Source organism: Mesoplodon mirus, assembly GCF_964341445.2.
Source record: "Mesoplodon mirus genome assembly, chromosome: 3".
Classification (NCBI taxonomy): domain Eukaryota; kingdom Metazoa; phylum Chordata; class Mammalia; order Artiodactyla; family Ziphiidae; genus Mesoplodon; species Mesoplodon mirus.
Window position 1 is genome coordinate 112600676 of NC_138978.1, and position 17473 is coordinate 112618148.

General features: G+C 39.0%; 1 protein-coding gene across 2 annotated transcripts in view; it reads right to left on the reverse strand.

Annotated features, from left to right (window-relative positions):
* The window catches only part of NOTCH2 (notch receptor 2), a 191339-nt gene that overhangs the window by 124534 nt on the left and 49332 nt on the right, over positions 1-17473 (reverse strand). For both annotated transcript variants that reach the window (XM_082615947.1, XM_082615948.1), the window contains exon 2: positions 14727-14808. In XM_082615947.1, the coding sequence (XP_082472073.1) occupies positions 14727-14808 (82 nt within the window). The remainder of the gene's footprint in view (positions 1-14726; positions 14809-17473) is intronic.

Sequence of the window (17473 nt, forward strand, 5' to 3'; positions counted from 1 at the left end):
CAACAGACTAAGAATTATTCATCACCATACTCCCAGTGCCTAATACAGTAACTGGCATATAGAAGGCATTCAACTATTCAGTGCTTATATTCTTAACAGAAGCCAAAAGGCAAAATGCAAGGGTCCATGGAGTCTTTACACCTTCAAAAGACTTTAATTATACTCAAAGTTTGGGAACCACTAGGTTGAGCTATTTACCCAAAGGATTATCAATACTAATTAAGATTCCTGATATATAGAGGACTTCTTAACCTTCACTTACCCCTAAATCATTTAAAGTGGGCAAGCCAAATCTATATGGAGTAGATTTTTTAAATCACATATTCCCCCAAAATATGAAGTTAACACACACACACAGAGTCTGCATTTTCTTTTATACTTTCATTAATCTTTGATAAAATACTGACTACATGAAGCACCAGGATTCTGAGTGACAGAACATCCTGCAAAGTGGCCTCGGTAACATAAACTGCTACACTCTTTTTAGAAACTTAGCAGTAAAAATTAAACAAAATTTCAGAGAAAAAAATTGAGTGTGGGTGCTTGCTTTCTGTTCTCCAACATGAGTAGGTGACCACCTGTAAAATTCTGAAGTCTAAAAAATATATGAAAACAGAAAGTTCCAAAAGCTTATGGTTTGGTCTGAAAGGATTCCTAGTTCAAAAATAATTGTACTCAAATCATATCAAACCAAACCTGAATGTGAGAGTAGGCTGGAGAAAAACCTGCATTTCTCCAAGCTTTAAGAGGGTAAAAAATATTTCTTTGCAGATTCTGAATACATAATTCTTGAAAAAAAAGTAATAATCACACGTATAGGTATGCAAAGCCATTCAATGAATAATTGGAAAATACAATTTCAAAATGCCCTGAAACACTACAAAATCCCATTTAAATGGCCTTAATTAGAACCAGAGATAATAAAAATAGTGGGCATCATGGGAAAAATAAATAACAGTTCCTTGAACCCTATTTCAAGACAAAAAACACTACTTCCCATAAAAGATAGGACAATGGCCCAAAGGGTTAAAAAAATGGTTCTTGGAGATAAAAAGAAATCTTAGATATTACAATGGTTTGTGAACTTCCAAAGGGCCACAGTAGATAAACTGATATACAATATATCTATGGCATTAATATTGCATGGGGCAGGGGTGGAGAGATTAGGAAAAAACTCTAAAAGGTTCCTTTGGGGCAAGGGGTGATAATGATGAAAAGGCTGAGAAACAATGATATAGCATATCCAAATAAAGTAATTTTTAGCTTAGTATCTGGCACTCATAAATGTTAGCTGAATTAAACAGAAAAGTTTCCTACAAATGTTGCCTATATGCGTATATATTCAAACTCACATGTCTTCAAAAAAGTGTTCCTCAGCTTTGGAAATTCCTTTACCTATGCCTGATCTGCTGTATGAAATCAAATTCTATGCCTCCATAGGGTCCAAGTGAAAATCTTGCAAAGCTAAACAGTGGTCTAATGAGAAAATTTACCTAACATACATGCAGATACCATACAGATTATTTCTTTTAAAAATACAATGCTATCATTGTTTTATGTACTCTTGCATTCTTATAACAAAAACAGCAAAACTTCAAACCCTCATTGCATGGACAATGCTTGTAGCGCACGTGAAAGTCTTAGCCTACTGGTATCTATACTTGGAAGCATGCTCTATCATCAACTACACAGGTGGGACTGGATTTGGTTTGTTTATCTGTTTCCCTCTAGATTCTAAGCTTTTGAGAACAAACATAATTATTAAAATATCACAATAATCACCCAAAACACTTTTCCACACAAAGAATAAGTTTCATGAAGTTAATGACATCTCACAACATTCATTATTTTTATGACAATAAGGGAACAGTTACCGTCAAAGAAAAAAATGTAATGTTTTTATTCATTTTATTGAAAACACTCATTAATTTAACAGGATCTCGGCTTTAGTGCAGACCTCCAGCATAGGTCATCTCAACTAGAAAAGTGGCATCAACCAAAAACTGATACAGGAAAATTCAGATATAATTCTTTGTTCTAATTTCAGCAACATCTGCTTTAAGAATTTCTTTTGTATATTAAAAAAAAAAAAAAGCTTAGCCCAAAAATGGCTCTTCCAGTCTATACCGCATGCCCTCCAAGGACATGAAGCATTTCAAGTGGTTATTATGCTCTAAGGTAAAGGTCAACAAATATTGCCCTGGGCAAAATCCATGGGCCACCTGTTTTTATACCTCCAGTCCAGGAGCTAAAGCTGGCTTTTACATTTTTTTAATGGTTATGCTTTAAAGAGGTATATAAGTACCTACGTTATATCCTCAATTTGCTTCTTAGCCAGCAAAGCTTAAAACCTTTACCATCTGGCACTTTACGAAAAAAGTCTGCTGATCCCTGCTCTAAGGCCAGGACAGCATTAAAGTACACATAGGCTAAAAACACCTTCAAAACACGTGCTTACAATTTAGGTAACTTTTTTTGTTTACTAGAAGTCAGGGCACTTTAGGAGCACTTGTTATGAACTGCGTTTAATTTCAGAAAGGCAATCCAATGGTCAAAGAATCATCATTGTCAATTGTCATACCTCTGCATAATTAGAACCAAAGATAATAAAAATAACGAACATCGGGCTTCCCTGGTGGCGCAGTGGCTGGGAGTCCGCCTGCCGATGCAGGGGACACGGGTTCATGCCCCAGTCCGGGAAGATCCCACATGCCGCGGAGCGGCTGGGCCCGTGAGCCATGGCCGCTGAGCCTGCGCGTCCGGAGCCTGTGCTCCGCAACGGGAGAGGCCACAACAGTGAGAGGCCCGTGTACCGCAAAATAATAATAATAATAATAATAATAATAATAATAATAATAACGAACATCAAGGAAAGAAATTATGGTGTATAACCTTAATGTGGTGACTCAAGACAAAAACCACTACTTCCTTTAAAAGATGGGCCGTGGGCTTCCCCGGTGGCGCAGTGGTTAAGAGTCCGCCTGCCGATGCAGGGGACACGGGTTCGTGCCCCGGTCCGGGAAGATCCCACATGCCGCGGAGCGGCTGGGCCCGTGAGCCATGGCCGCTAAACCTGCGCGTCCGGAGCCTGTGCTCCGCAATGGGAGAGGCCACAACAGTGAGAGGCCCGCGTACCGCAAAAAAAAAAAAAAAAAAAAAGATGGGCCGCTACTTCCTTTAAAAGATGGGACCATGGCCCAAAGGGTCAAAAAAATCTGAGATATTACAATGATTTGTGGCCTTCCAAACCAAAGAAACTGAATATCAAGCAAGAATCCTGAAAGTATGCACTCAAGTTCACACAAAGTGAAGATAAATTCATCCTGAGAGGCACTTCACTTACTAAACTGAGTCAAGGCAAAGCCATGCCTGATGTGGCTACATTCTCCTGCACCATTCTGCTTAAAAAACCCATGTCTACTGGTAGGTGAGATGTACTTACAGCATACCTAAGGATGGATGGATGGATAGATAGACAGATAGATAGATAGCTATGTAGTTATGAGTTTGTTTTTTATCTGAATAAGAATAAAAATATATTGGGTTTCCCTGGTGGTGCAGTGGTTGGGAATCCCCCTGCCAATGCAGGGGACACAGGTTTGAGCCCTGGTCTGGGAAAATCCCACGTGCCATGGAATAACTAAGCCCATGTGCCACAACTACTGAGCCTGCACTCTAGAGCCCGAGAGCCACAACTACGAAGCCAAGCCCACACGCCTGAAGCCCGTGCTCCGCAACAAGAGAAGCCACTGCCATGAGAAGCCCGCGTACAGCAACAAAGACTCAACGCAGACATAAATAAATAAATAAGTAAATAAATTTATTTTAAAAAAAGAATAAAAAGATAACTAGTATATTGTTTTACAAAAACTCTCACCCAAGACTTTAGCATGTTCTCAGAGCTTTTGATTGAGTGGCTCCCCACACACCTTTCCTCTAGATCAGCCCTGGCTCTTCCACCAGATGTGAACCTTGAACTGGCCACTTTACTTCTCTGAGCCTCAGCCTCCTCATGTACTAAAACAAGATGCTAGGCCAAACAATCTCTAATATTCCCTTTAACTCTAAAATTGTATGATTCCATTAGGTATGTTCTACAACCCCCTTGGATATTAATATCCCTTAGGAGGATTAAAGACCTCCTTTAGAAGGAATGCAAAAGAATTTCCACATTGTTTTTGTTTCATAGAATGTTAAAAAATAAAATGTATAGCTAGAGTTAAAATTCTTGGTCTTTCAAACTGCCTCATAGAAGCCCTAAATTGTTTGTTTTTAATTCTGCTTTCCTCTCTCCTTCTCTCCTCCCCTTCTCCCTATATATTCACCCTGTTCCTTGAGGGTTGGTACCAAAAATGAAAAGAAATAGCACTGAATCTTTAGGTCGCCTAATGGGGACTGATAAACAGCTTTTAGTCCCACTCTACATTCTAATCAGTTATGTAATACAGGATAAGTCACTTGGCTATATTAAGCCTCACATATAAAACAAGATGAGTGGGAAAGGTGCTCAACAAAATCCCTTCCACCTCCTAAGTATGATGACTCTACAATTTTGGCTGTTGAATTCCGTCAGCAATATTGCCCGAGAATGTAATGATGCTTGCTGATGGTAATGCTTGGGGTCAGTGGTTGTGTATGTCTCAACCATCAACCCACTCCAAGCAGGGGCTCCCTGGGGCAAGAATTGGCCTGTGTCTCTTCTTTTATATCCTTCACACTGCCCAACTATCATCCTTCTAAGTGCACAGAGAGTTCAATACATACTTGTGTAAATGAACTGTTGTACAACTCACACTTTCAGCTAACCCCTCACAGGAAGCATAAGGAAGCAAAGAATAAGCAAAAGAGTAAGAGTGATGTATTTAAACAAGATATGGAGAATAACAAGGAACCCTGAGCCTAAAAGGGAAAGTCCTTACCATCTTCCCCAAGACATCTGGCCAACATGAGAGCCTGTTTTCTTCAGCACAGAATGGTGGTAGACATTGCAGTCCCTTTATGGAATCAGGTCTACCGAAAAATTTCACAAGACTAAAAATGACCTATGTGTGTGTCTGGGAAGAGATGCACCAAATTTAAACTTGCAGGGAATCAATCACTTAATTAAATTCATGTAGGACCTTTTTCCAGATACAATTTTTATATATCCTCTCAACACAGCATAAGTACCTGTCTTACTCATTTCCCCAGCTCAAGATGTTCTCATTAATTCTTATAAAATTTAGGAAAGAATAGGTGATATCCGATAATTAGAGAGTATGCTTCTCTGAAGACTAATTATAAACTCTGACTGTCAGTGTCAACCTTTGCCGGAAGGAAATGAGTCAACTTTTCATTAGTCATCAAGCTCTGTCCACTTTTTTAAGAGTGACGCAGAAATTCAAGGCCATGAGTTTTAACAACATGAGACAGAAAATCAGACATCAAAAATATTATATACAAATGGGACTAAGAAAAATTAAAGCCAAAGAGGCTCCCAAGGTACTTTTCAGGCTGAGTGAGGTTTCAGAAGGGGCAAGTTACCCAGTAAAATAACTACCCAAGGAGATGTCTCTGGCTTACACAATAAGAACCCCAGCATTTCAAAATTTTAAAGGGACAGGTGGTTAAATGGCTAAGGCACTACCATGGTCAAGGTAAAAAATCATAACCACTGTCAAATGTTTTCCACATAGAATAGGCATCCCTGGTTTATTCTGGATAATTGAGGGTTTGGATATGTACTATATAATCAGAGGAAACAAGCAGTAAAGGACATGAGCTAATTTGGGGTAACCAGAGATGTGGCTAACAGATGCTTGCTTACTCTGGATCCCTGAACTGAACTGGATCAGGCCAATGATATGCTGGACAGAAGAGATCTGAGGTGGGAACACCTAAATTCTCAGCTATAACAATGCGCTATGCCTTACATGAAGACCGATCCTTTTCCTGGTGTCTCTGTTTTTCCATCACTCCTCCTATCCCAACCCATTGTTTTTCTTGCCTCAGAGATTCTTGAATTCTGAGTTTCCCTGTAAATGGTGTCCACAAGCCAACCTGGTCACTCTGCTCTGGAAGCAGCACAAGACTCAACAGTCAAGGCCAAAAAGGGGAGGGGAGGACAGATGACTGCTCCCAGCTGCCCTCTCTTCTTGTCCCCAGTCTCCCCACTCACCCCTAACTCTAGACAGTCTATCTTCAAGCATTCAAGCCAGCATGTGCTAAAGGAATGATTTTTGAAATCAGCTATCTAACACTGTGAAACAGATTAATCCACATACCAGTTTAGTAAAACCTCACACAAACTGAAATATAGACAGAAGGGAACACCCAAGATGTAGAAAAGTTTTAAAACTATGTCATTAAGGAAAAAAATGATGAAGACATTGGTAACAATTATTCCAGTTAATAATAGCTCTCTAGTCCCCTCAGTCTCTCTACTTCCAGCCTTCTACCTATCCATCTCCTAAGACACAGTCAGTATTCTCAGATTCTAAGTGAACCACAAAAAAATCCCGATTGTAGTCTTCTGTCCCATAGTAGTCATTCCCTTGTCTGAATCTCCATAGTTCTTATCATCTGTGCTGCTCCATTGGGCAGTAACAGACTGTATGTGTGTGTGTGTGTGTGTGTGTGTACACACACACACACACGCACACACATATATGCCTCATCTCACCAACAAGCTGGCAAGACATCAGAGGACTGCCACCATGTCTTACTCAGGAAAAACACAACATTTATTAGCAGACACTCCCAGTACAGGTACTTGTGAATAAGAAAGTCAGACAGCACAGGCCTCCTCTCGGCCTTTATGTCTGTTCACAACACCCAGCACAGTGCTCAATCATAGTAGCCAGCTCAATAAACAGCAGTTTGATGAATAGTAAACTTTCCTTTGAAGAGTGCTATGGGCTGAGTGTGCCCCCTCAAAATTCTTATGTTGAAACCAACATCCCCAGTATGATGACATTTGGAGCTGAGGTCTTTGGGAAAAAATTAGGTAGATGAAATCATGAAGGTGGGGTCCTCATGATGGAATTAGTGCCCTTAAAAGGAGACAAGGGACCAGAGCTTTCTTTCCCTACCATGTGAGGATATAGTGAGGAGGTGGCCATCTACAAAGCAGGAAGCAGGTCCTCACAGGGAACCAAGTAAGCCAGATCCTTGATCTTGGACTTCCCAGCCTCCAGAACTGTGAAAATAAATGTCTGTTGGTTAAGCCACCTGGTCTGTGCAGACCGAGACAAAGAGTGAGGATCCTAAAGTGCCTCAGAGTCTTACTTTCAGAGTTCAGGATACAGGACTATACATATAGTAACTGCAGGAAAGTTACTGAATCTATACAGACTCAAGTACCCTAAATGCTACTATTCTACATAAGGTCTAATCACGCTCTTTTCTTATTAACACCTACCTTCTCCTCATACTTATATGAAGAAAAGAAATGGATATAATGTTCCATTTGGATGTGTTTCCTGAGTAATACCACCTGTTACTTAAATAATGCCTTTATTAGTCTTTGCTTTCACTTTCTTTTCATAAAGGCCTTTTCATAAACGTCCAAGTAGGAGATTGTTTAGGAGAAGAACATTTTAAACAGAAGATAACTGCATTAATAAGGGAAGGCTGAAGGCATCAGTGTAAGAGTCAGTAATACATTTTTGGACACAGAGGATGAAGTGCTAGTGAAGATTATTGATGATGGATAAATAGGATATAGAAAACTTTGGGAAGCCCCAGACAAACTGTAAATTACCTTACATCGAGATGTAAAATAAAACACAACTAAGACAAATATGAAAACAAAACACTCACATAACACACACAAACACACTCAAACAGAACACAAAACACACACACACACACACACACTCTCACATGATGGGGTGGAAGAAACGCTAAACTTCATTTCTACCCACAAAATTCCTAGCAACAGGATGCTGAGAAGAGGACTTAATGAAAACCCCCATCACGCCCACACATTTATGCTAGCTTAACAGAGAAAAAAGCACTTGGAAATTTTTAGATAATTACATTTTTATCACATTCTGACTTCTTCAACCCCTTTATATTCAATCTTGCTAGCCTTGATGAAAGACAGATAGCCAAATTTTAAATGAAGGATTTAATTAATTACTCCAGATCGAGAAAGAGAAATGTTTCTCATCCTGCTTAGTCACAAGAAAAAAGGGGATAAAGGAATTACTATACAAAATTAATGGTGCTGACATGCCACAATGGAACAATGAGAACGAAATTTCACTTAGGATTATGGTTAACCTGGGGAGGGTGTTGAAAGAAGCCTAGCTAAACTCCTATCTATTCATGCCAGGTTTGCAGGCCAAAATTAGTTGATTTAACTTACTGGCAATGACCCAAGACAGGCAAAAGGATACAGGCAGAGCCTAAGAACCACCTTCTCCTACTTCTCTACCTAACACTGAAGTTTATAAAGTTTCCAACCTAAAGAATAAAAATCAGCTGAAAAGAACATGAGAATTCTGTTGTTATATACTGATAAGAAGCTATTCATCAAGACTTCCTTTATGAAAAATTCCTCAGGGACACAATATATTTGTTAAAGGCGTTTTCAAGGACATAAGTGTTAATAAGAAGAATGGCTTAGTACTGTTAAAGGGTCCAGACCCCAAGTCCTAAACAAGGAAAGCCTCACAGGGCATACATCTATCTATACATCTATAACTCGCAATACAAGTATAAGGCACTATGTTTAACAACCTGTGACTTCTGTGCTGGCAGCACCATTTATCAGAAGTTGTAGAATTTAACCTGTCTCAGTTTCACAGGTGCATAAAATCTGCCTGGACTTGCTCATCTTCCATTAGGAAAAAGAAGGGAGACGTTTCAAGTTTTTAAGTTTAGTTTTCTCTACTAAAAAGCATTTTAGTACACAATATCCTCTACCCCCACCTTCACTGCTCTCTTCTTATATTTCATCTGCATTAATTGCACTGAACTTTCAAGTGCAAGGCCACTTCTCAGAATCGCAGCATTAGCCAAGCCTGGCTCATGTACACTCATGTAGCTACAAGCAAGTTCAATACTCTAGTATTATATAGTATTATGAGCTGCCCAGGTCTACCTATGTCTCTACTTTAAAATCAGGAACTATATATAGAATTTTAATCATAATCCTGATCTGAAAAGCTACCTTTTATATACTTTCAAATGTTCCACACTTCCTTTTCAGAAGGTCCTGTTTGAAATACCACTTTAAAATAGGTAATTTTGTCCCATTTTACTAATAAGCAAACTGAGACTCAGAGCAAAAGCACATTTTCAAAGAGCACATCTCAGGTCAGATACTCAAGAGTTACATAATCTTGGGCAAATTATTTAACCTCTCTGAGTTTCCATACACTCATTGGTAAAACAGGGATATCAAGACTCTCTACCTTACATGAGGACTAAAATAATACCTGTAAAGAGCTTAGTTGAGCACACAGCCTAGTATGTAATAAGTGCTTAATAAATATTAGCTAGCATAATATTCCTCAGCTTGCCAAAGATCCAATTACTGACAGGATTTAGGGCTCAAATTCAAGTCTATCTGGCATAGAAACCTGTCCTCTCCATGTCACCAAGCAGGGCTCTTCCAGATGTCTTAATCCACTCACCAGTGCCAGACTGAACCATACGGGAGCCTAGCACAAAAGAAAAAAATCAGCAGTACTGATTTTATCTTTTTAAAAAATTTGGATATTTTTAATCATAATTTCTGCATTAATTTTGATTTTTGAACTATTGCCTTAAAGTATTATTTATCTCAACTGAAGGAACCTTGCTGGCAGAACCAGTTTCAGCAGAAAAAGAGGATGTGATTTAACAGTTGATATTTTTCCCAGTGCATTTCTTTGATCTGATACTGCCCCTGAACAGCACTCACCAACAAGGTGAGTGAAAGGGGAAAATGCTGAGTCAGTCATGACTTTTGAAAATGCCTTTCTAGGGCAGTATGGCCACAACACAAACATTGATAATGCATCCTCTACTATAAGCAAGGCTCTGGAAGATTCTGAGTATCTCTATTCTCTCGCAACTCTAAAGAAACTTATCAAGAGGGCAAAGAAGGCAATGGCTCCAGTTTTCTTGGATGGCTTTTGGAGGCCTGGACCACCAACACTACTCTCTAATCCTGGCAAGGAAAATTGTTAGTTGTTAAAGTTTAACGTTTCTTATAGCTAATAGATAAATTTTAGGTAAAATGTGACACAGTTATATTTTATAACATTTTCTATTTATAATAATTTACTTTAAAATGTAGTTTCTAGTTAGATACTTTGGCAAAAAGTAGAGATTCTCAAATGCAATCACCCATCCACAGGAGCCTATATAGCTCATGGTGACTTTCCATTGTTTAACAAATATTGTGCTAGTTACCTCCTAAGTGGTACGTAGAAAACTTTGAAAGACTCCTTTAATATTATAATTCTTACCATTAAAAGTAATGGCAGAGTAACTTAGATCAACTCACCCGTTCATAATAATTATAAACTCCAAACAAAATATTAAAGGTACCAGAGAGCAATCAAAGCGGGCAGAAATTAGAAGGGATATGAGCCTCGAAGGAAAAAACAAACTACGTATATGAAACATGCATTTATACACCTTTTTCCCTGAAGGTATTCCCCAGTTCATGAAGCACAAGAGAAACAGAAAGCAAGCAGAGAATGCAAGTCTTACTGAGCTAAAGAGTCAAAGGTGTCTAGAATTGTCAAAGCAGCTGAAATTTGAGAAATCCTGGAAAAAACAGAACCACAGAGGAGGTAGCCCTAAAATATGTAATATAACTCCACCACAAGATGATATTTAGGAACACAGTGGAAAGCAAGAGCTGGAAGGCTGAAAAGCTGAGCATGGTTCTGGGGAGTCAGAGGTTTTACTTTAAATCCTACCAAATTAGAGGGGCTTGGGATACACCCCAGAATATGGTAAAAACCTCACGCTTTCCACTGAACCCACTGAGGGGTCATACCTCAGGAGTAAGGATTATACCTAGAGCCCAAGTCTAGACCAAAACGCACCACCAGACTAAAAGCAAAACAGACCCCCCATAGCACAGCCCAAATAGCATCAAGGTGATCTTCCAGTAACATTCTTTAACAGAAGATAAAGTTTAAAATGCATCACTCACAATGTCCAGAAAACAATAAAAACTACCATAAACATGAAGTAAAGGGAAACTGTACCCACAGTCGAGTTAAAGAGCTGTTTATGGAAACACATCCAAAGACAACCCAGATGTTAAAGAACTGGCAAACAAGGACTTTAAATAACTATGATAAATGCGTCCTTAAAAATACACATTTTGTGAATTTTACAAATCATAACCTCACCCACCCGCAACATTCTAGTGAACTTGAGTTGCCCACGATTTTTAATCAAAGTGGGATTTGGAATGGTTTATATCTGAAAGCCTGAGAAAACAACTTGAAAGTGATTAATGACAGCCAAATTTAATTATATATTTACATCTCCCAGTAGGACAAGCGAGAGAATGAAATGCCTTATCTCTCTGTAGTGGGAGGGCTTTATTAAGATATGACAACAACTATTTAGGAGCAAGAATTGAGTTTTATGCAAGATTACACCGTTTCTCCTTGTCTGGCTCCCAATCTAATCACAGACTGATAGAGTACTTAGACTCTTAACAGTTAGAAAAAACAGTTGAGCTGTGTACAAAACTAACCTTTAAAAGTACTTATCCTCATCTGTCAATATGATCTTATCAAGGATTTCTATAACTTCCATAAACAACCATTATAATTTAGCTGAATCAATAACATTATGCTCTTTAAAGAGACAGTCAGATACATTCTACTTTAAAACATTTTCCATTAACTCCTACCCACCCACCCCAGTAAAAAAATTTGGCCTCAGCTTTCTTTTCCTAATCCACTAAGCAATCTCACGAATAAAAAGACAATCATATGTCCTGCATATCTGATGTAATTTTTATAAACCTTCTAAGTGTTCTAATATTTATTACCATTTTGTGAAAACAGTATTTACTGAGCAAGCTGGAGTAACTTCTTTCCCCAGGGAAAAAAAGCAAAGCTGGTGAAGATATACTGAAAGGTCTGCTAAATAAATGTTATTTTTACTTAAATTTTTCTTAACGTTTTGTGGAGGTTGGCTGGCATGGAACTGTAGGACGACTGATTTGGCTTCCCTGATATTGTTCTTGCTTTTCCTGTGTCCACTTACGTTGACATTGATACTCCTGAAGATGCTAACATTACTTTTATTGAAGTAGAGAAACATTCTCTTTTTACAAGTTTTGTTGTTCACATCGGTCTCCCGAAAAGATGGCCTTGCCCATTTTATTCCCTTACTCTCCCTTTCTCTAGAAGCTTGTTTCCCTCACAACAGGGTTGGAAGACATCTAAGGGATGTCCAGGACTAAATCCAGAACTATATCCATAAGCAACCCACCCCATCAATAATTAACAAGTATCCAGGGACAGAATTCAGGCAGCTCCATTTTTGTCAATCACAAAGTGGGTTCCCTGTTTCCTAGCAATGCTTCTTCCAAAAACTAGGGTCATCTTTGTCTCTCTCACCTTGGCTGCAGAGTCTGAGACTAACAGCTCACACATCTGTTTTCTCCCCGAAATGACCCTTAGTGTCGATTCCTGGTAAGTGCTCAGAGACTGGTCTCCTCTACAGCCCTCTTTCCCCATGTCAGACCACAAATATGTAGGCCAACACTTAGAACGTATTTGAAATTCTCCCTACATAAGTCACCAAGTTGAATTATCTCTAAATAGAACTAAATTGCCTCTCTGTATAGTACTACCATCCTGAATGCTACATGAAGCCAACAAAATTCTCAGAGGAAAGGACCAGTTTCTACTTATTTAAGACAAACAGATTTAAAGACATGTGAATGATATCTACTGAGCACTTTTGGTTCAAGAAACACATCGTTGAGCGCTAGCTACATACCAGGCGCTGTACTAGGCATTAACTGTGCAAAAGCACACAAGACCAGGACTTCACACTCTAGTGGGAGAAACCAACACATCGACAAATGATCATAGTATAATGGATTAACTACCACGAGAGAGATAAATAATAGAATAAAGCAAGTAACTAAGACACCAGATGCCAAAAAGAGATTAACAAGATTTCAGTGGCCAATTCTAAGGTACTAAGTTCCTTTCCTTATTATCTCCCGTTGTGTTTCCATTCTTAGAGGAGACTATATCACATGTTTTCGGCTGGATTTTTTTCCCAGCTAGAAAAACTAAGTGAACAGCCCATAATCAGTTACATAAAAAATTTCACTTCCAGTGTTATATTTATTCCAATCCAAACAACCTATTGTTAAGCTTTACTGTCATCACAGCTTAAAATATTTTCACTTTGGTGAAGAAGATTTTTTCTGACTTGGAAAATTCTTGTTCATAACATTAAAGAACTTAGATCCTGTTGTCAGAGTAGAATTGATTGGAAAAATGTCATTATTATAATTATGTTTTTCAGTTAAATATCCAGAAAAGAAACAAACCCATGTTGGATAAACTCACTTCAAATGCTTATCAAGGACTTCCCTGGTGGCACAGTGGTTAAGAATATGCCTGCCCATGCAGGGGACACAGGTTTGAGCCCTGTGTCCGGGAAGATCCCACATGCCGTGGAGCAACTAAGCCTGTGCGCCACAACTACTGAGCCTGCGCTCTAGAGCCCGCGAGCCACAACTACTGAGTCCACGCACCACAACTACTGAAGCCCACGTGCCTAGAGCCTGTGCTCCACAAGAGAAGCCCCCGCACCACAACGAAGAGTAGCCCCCGCTCGCCGCAACTAGAGAAAGCCTGTGCACAGCAACGAAGACCCAATGCAGCCCAAAATAAATAAATTAATTATTTTTTTTAATGCTTAGCAAGCAAATACTTCTACCAAAGCAAAGAACAAATATATCCCATAAAAGTGTTAAAGAAGATAAATGTCATATTACCAAATCTTATTTTCCATTAAAGAAATAGAATGGAAACATGTTCCTATCAAATATTTTCAATTGAGGTTGAAGAGGGAAAAAAATTATCCATAGGCAACCTAGAGATTTTATGAGATTACCTCACACGTTTCCTCAAACAAAAAGTATGGCTACACTAGAGGATGATCAGAGAGAAAGAAAAGAAATGCTCCTGAGGACTAGCCTAAACCCCCTAGTCCTATCTACTCCTCATCCTTATTCTTTTAAACCTATATAATGACGTTCAGCCACAGCCCCTGCTCCCCACCCCATCCCTACAAGCATATGTGCATCTTCTCTCAGTCTCTCTTTCAGAACTGATTTTTTATATTAGATAAAAAAGTTTCACATGGCTGTAGTATTTACTTACAGTAGGCAGAATTAAAATTAACATCTATTTGGTTTGACTTAAAAACAAGATCACAGCTAACACGTTGAGAAGCGATTCTGAGGCTTTGCCTTAAACTGAAAAATGTAAAAGAATGCACTCACTATATTTAACTAGCTACTCACTGAAAGTCTTTTTCATGATGAAAAAGATAAGACAGTAAGTTCTTATTAACCATTTATCTGACATCCACATCCTCATCCCCCACAAAAACTACATCAGAAAAGTTAGAGAACCAGTAACATTTCACAGAAGTATTAAAAATAGAGTAGTATTACCAAATCTTGTCCAATTTCCTATTGAGGAAAAATAAAATACATAAAGAAGGAAAAAAAACAGAGAAAAACTTACTTGCAGTACCCTGTACCATTGTGGTAGGTAACACATATTCCTTCATTTACACAGGGCTCATAGCCGTCCCGACATTGCAATGCTAAAAACAAAAACAAATACACATTAGAAATAAGTCACTAGTCATAACCCTCAGACATCAGAGAAACATCATCCAATCCAGGTCAACATTCATTCCCATATCTAATTTGATTTAGGTTTCCCTTTAGAGTTTTAATCATCTTTTTATCTTTTGGCTCCTGCGGTCACAGAAGTACAGAAGCTCATCCCAAAAGTCTCTTCCCACGATTAACTGTTCTGTGGTCCTGAATGATACTCTTAATTCTCTGTGCCTCTATCTCTCTGGCTGTTACATCCCTATTTCCCAATGATACTAAGAAAATTAAAGCTATACTATCCATGATATGCCATGAGCATCTTGGGATTTGGATACTTCAGATGAGCAATGTAAGGATTCATCAATGAATATCTAGGAAGACCTGGGTAGATACTAGGTCACCATGATATTAATGAATTACTTAAGCCTCAGGTGAAGTTTCAAAACAGGCCATTTCAAGAAATAATCAGAAACATCAATAATATTCGTTCAACAAACTGTATTTGAGAGCCTTGTGTGTACCAGACACTACAGTAGGATCCAGAGGAAAAAGGGGAAATGGAATTCATAGAGAAATGAATAAAACATAATCTCTAACTTTAAGGGGCTCACACAAAGATGGGGAGTAGACTACAAATAGAGATTGTAGAGGAGGAGGGGAGGGATTAAAGCGAAGAAAATGAGAAGTTAATTTTATATATATAAATAAAACAATAATTCGCAAATTCTTGAACCCTAGTCCCTTTAATAAAAAGGTACTTCATCATCCTAATCCCTCCCAAAAGCAGACTACCCAGAAATAAACAGCAATAGTAGAAACTTTCATTGATTTCAGCCAGAAGAGGAGGAAGGCCACCCAAAGGCTCGTTTGCTGGATAATTACAGTACCTTGATTGTTTAGCTTTTAGAGTTGGAATTTTCATCACCAAAATGCTTATCAAGAATACTAATAACAAGTGGAATTGCAAGACAGAAAGAAACTTTGTCAAACAATAAAAATCAAAATTGAAGTCCATGAACTTTTTCTAGAAGATTATTAAGATCTTCATCTCCTAGGATGGTTCAAGTATAAATACCTGAAAGCAAAACCGAGAAGTCTCCACTTTTGAGTTTCCTCTGTGCGTACCACTCTATGAATAAACTGCGATATCAGAGGCTCTAGGTCTGCCCTTCCGGGGCATCAAAACCAGCTTCTTCTCACAGCGGGGCCCAGGCACAAGCTGGATGTTAGAAAAGCTCCTCCATTAACAATTACTGCATAAGAGCCTTCTATTTGCCCAGTACTGTTATCAAGTGATGAAACCCTTTGAGAATATGTTTACAAAAATCTCAGCTCTTAAGGTAATAATATTTTTAAAAACTAGTGATAACAATAGCAGCTAACACATAGCACTTACTAAATACCAGGTATTGTTCTAAGCCCTTTACACAGACTACTTCAGTCTTCCCAACAACCCTATGAAGTAGTTAATTTCATTAAACCCATCCCACAGAAAGGATAAGTGACCCGCCTACTGTCACAACAGTGAGTGAAAGAACCAGAATTTGAACGTAGGGAGTCTGGATCTCATGAGAGAGTCTGTGCTCTTAACTACAGTAATACCCCGCTTCCCACCATCTGACATTTTTCTTCTCAAGATGGGCAAAATAGGTATTACTATACCCACGTATTGGAAAGTGAAGGCCAAGAAGGTTAAGAGGTCTCCTCCTGGGGCATTCCTCCACACTAGCTGTGACACTGCTGGGCCTTACTGAGTCCAGCCCCGTCTCCATGACAGCTATTGGTATCACACAAGCAGTCACTAGGCTGCGGCCTGAGCAGGCATATTCAGGAAGAGGGTCATCTCGTTGTCCATATCCCACTTCCCTGTAGGGCTCAAATGCTCCCTCTTCCCACACTGATAAGCCCAATGCAACAACTATAATTAAAACAGTCAATGTCAGGTTATTTCCTCCATACCAAAGTTCTCAAACTGATTTTTTTATTCTCTTTAGACACTTTTATTAGTTTCAATGAGAACTTCCTGACTTTTTTTCTATTTGCTTTTTTCTTTAAATAGGAGAGGAATGTCCCGCAGGCCCAGAGCAAGCCACAGCTCTGGCCTCCCCCTGCAGCCCAGAGCAAGCCACAGCTCTGGCCTCCCCCTGCAGGAATCCTGGGGCAGTGAGGGAGTCAGGAGTCCTGAAACCCTGGCTCTACCACAAACTAGCTGCACTACTGCAAGAAAAACACAACCTCATGGGGGCTCAATTTCCCAACCTGTAAACCAAACTGGGGTAAACTAAATGCTGCTGAAGGATCCCCTGTGATCCAACAGTGACAACTCGCTCATTAAAAGTAGATGAATGGCATGCCTGGTACCTAGAGAAATCTATCCAGAAGGACAAAAGAAGCCAGCCACCCATGACTCAGAAAGCCATGGGTGCAAAAAAAAAAAAAAAAAAAAAAAAAAAATCACAGTCTGTTCCTATTAAGCATCCCAGCAAATCATTACAGTGACAGGTGCAGAGAAATACAAACAACCTAAAGTCAACATGTGGCAATCAATCTAGAAAATAACTTCACAGCGTAGCCTTAGTGAACCAATCAAATTCAGGGACCAAAAAGGAGGTAGGCTCACAAGGCTAATAATTAATGCCATTTGGCTGA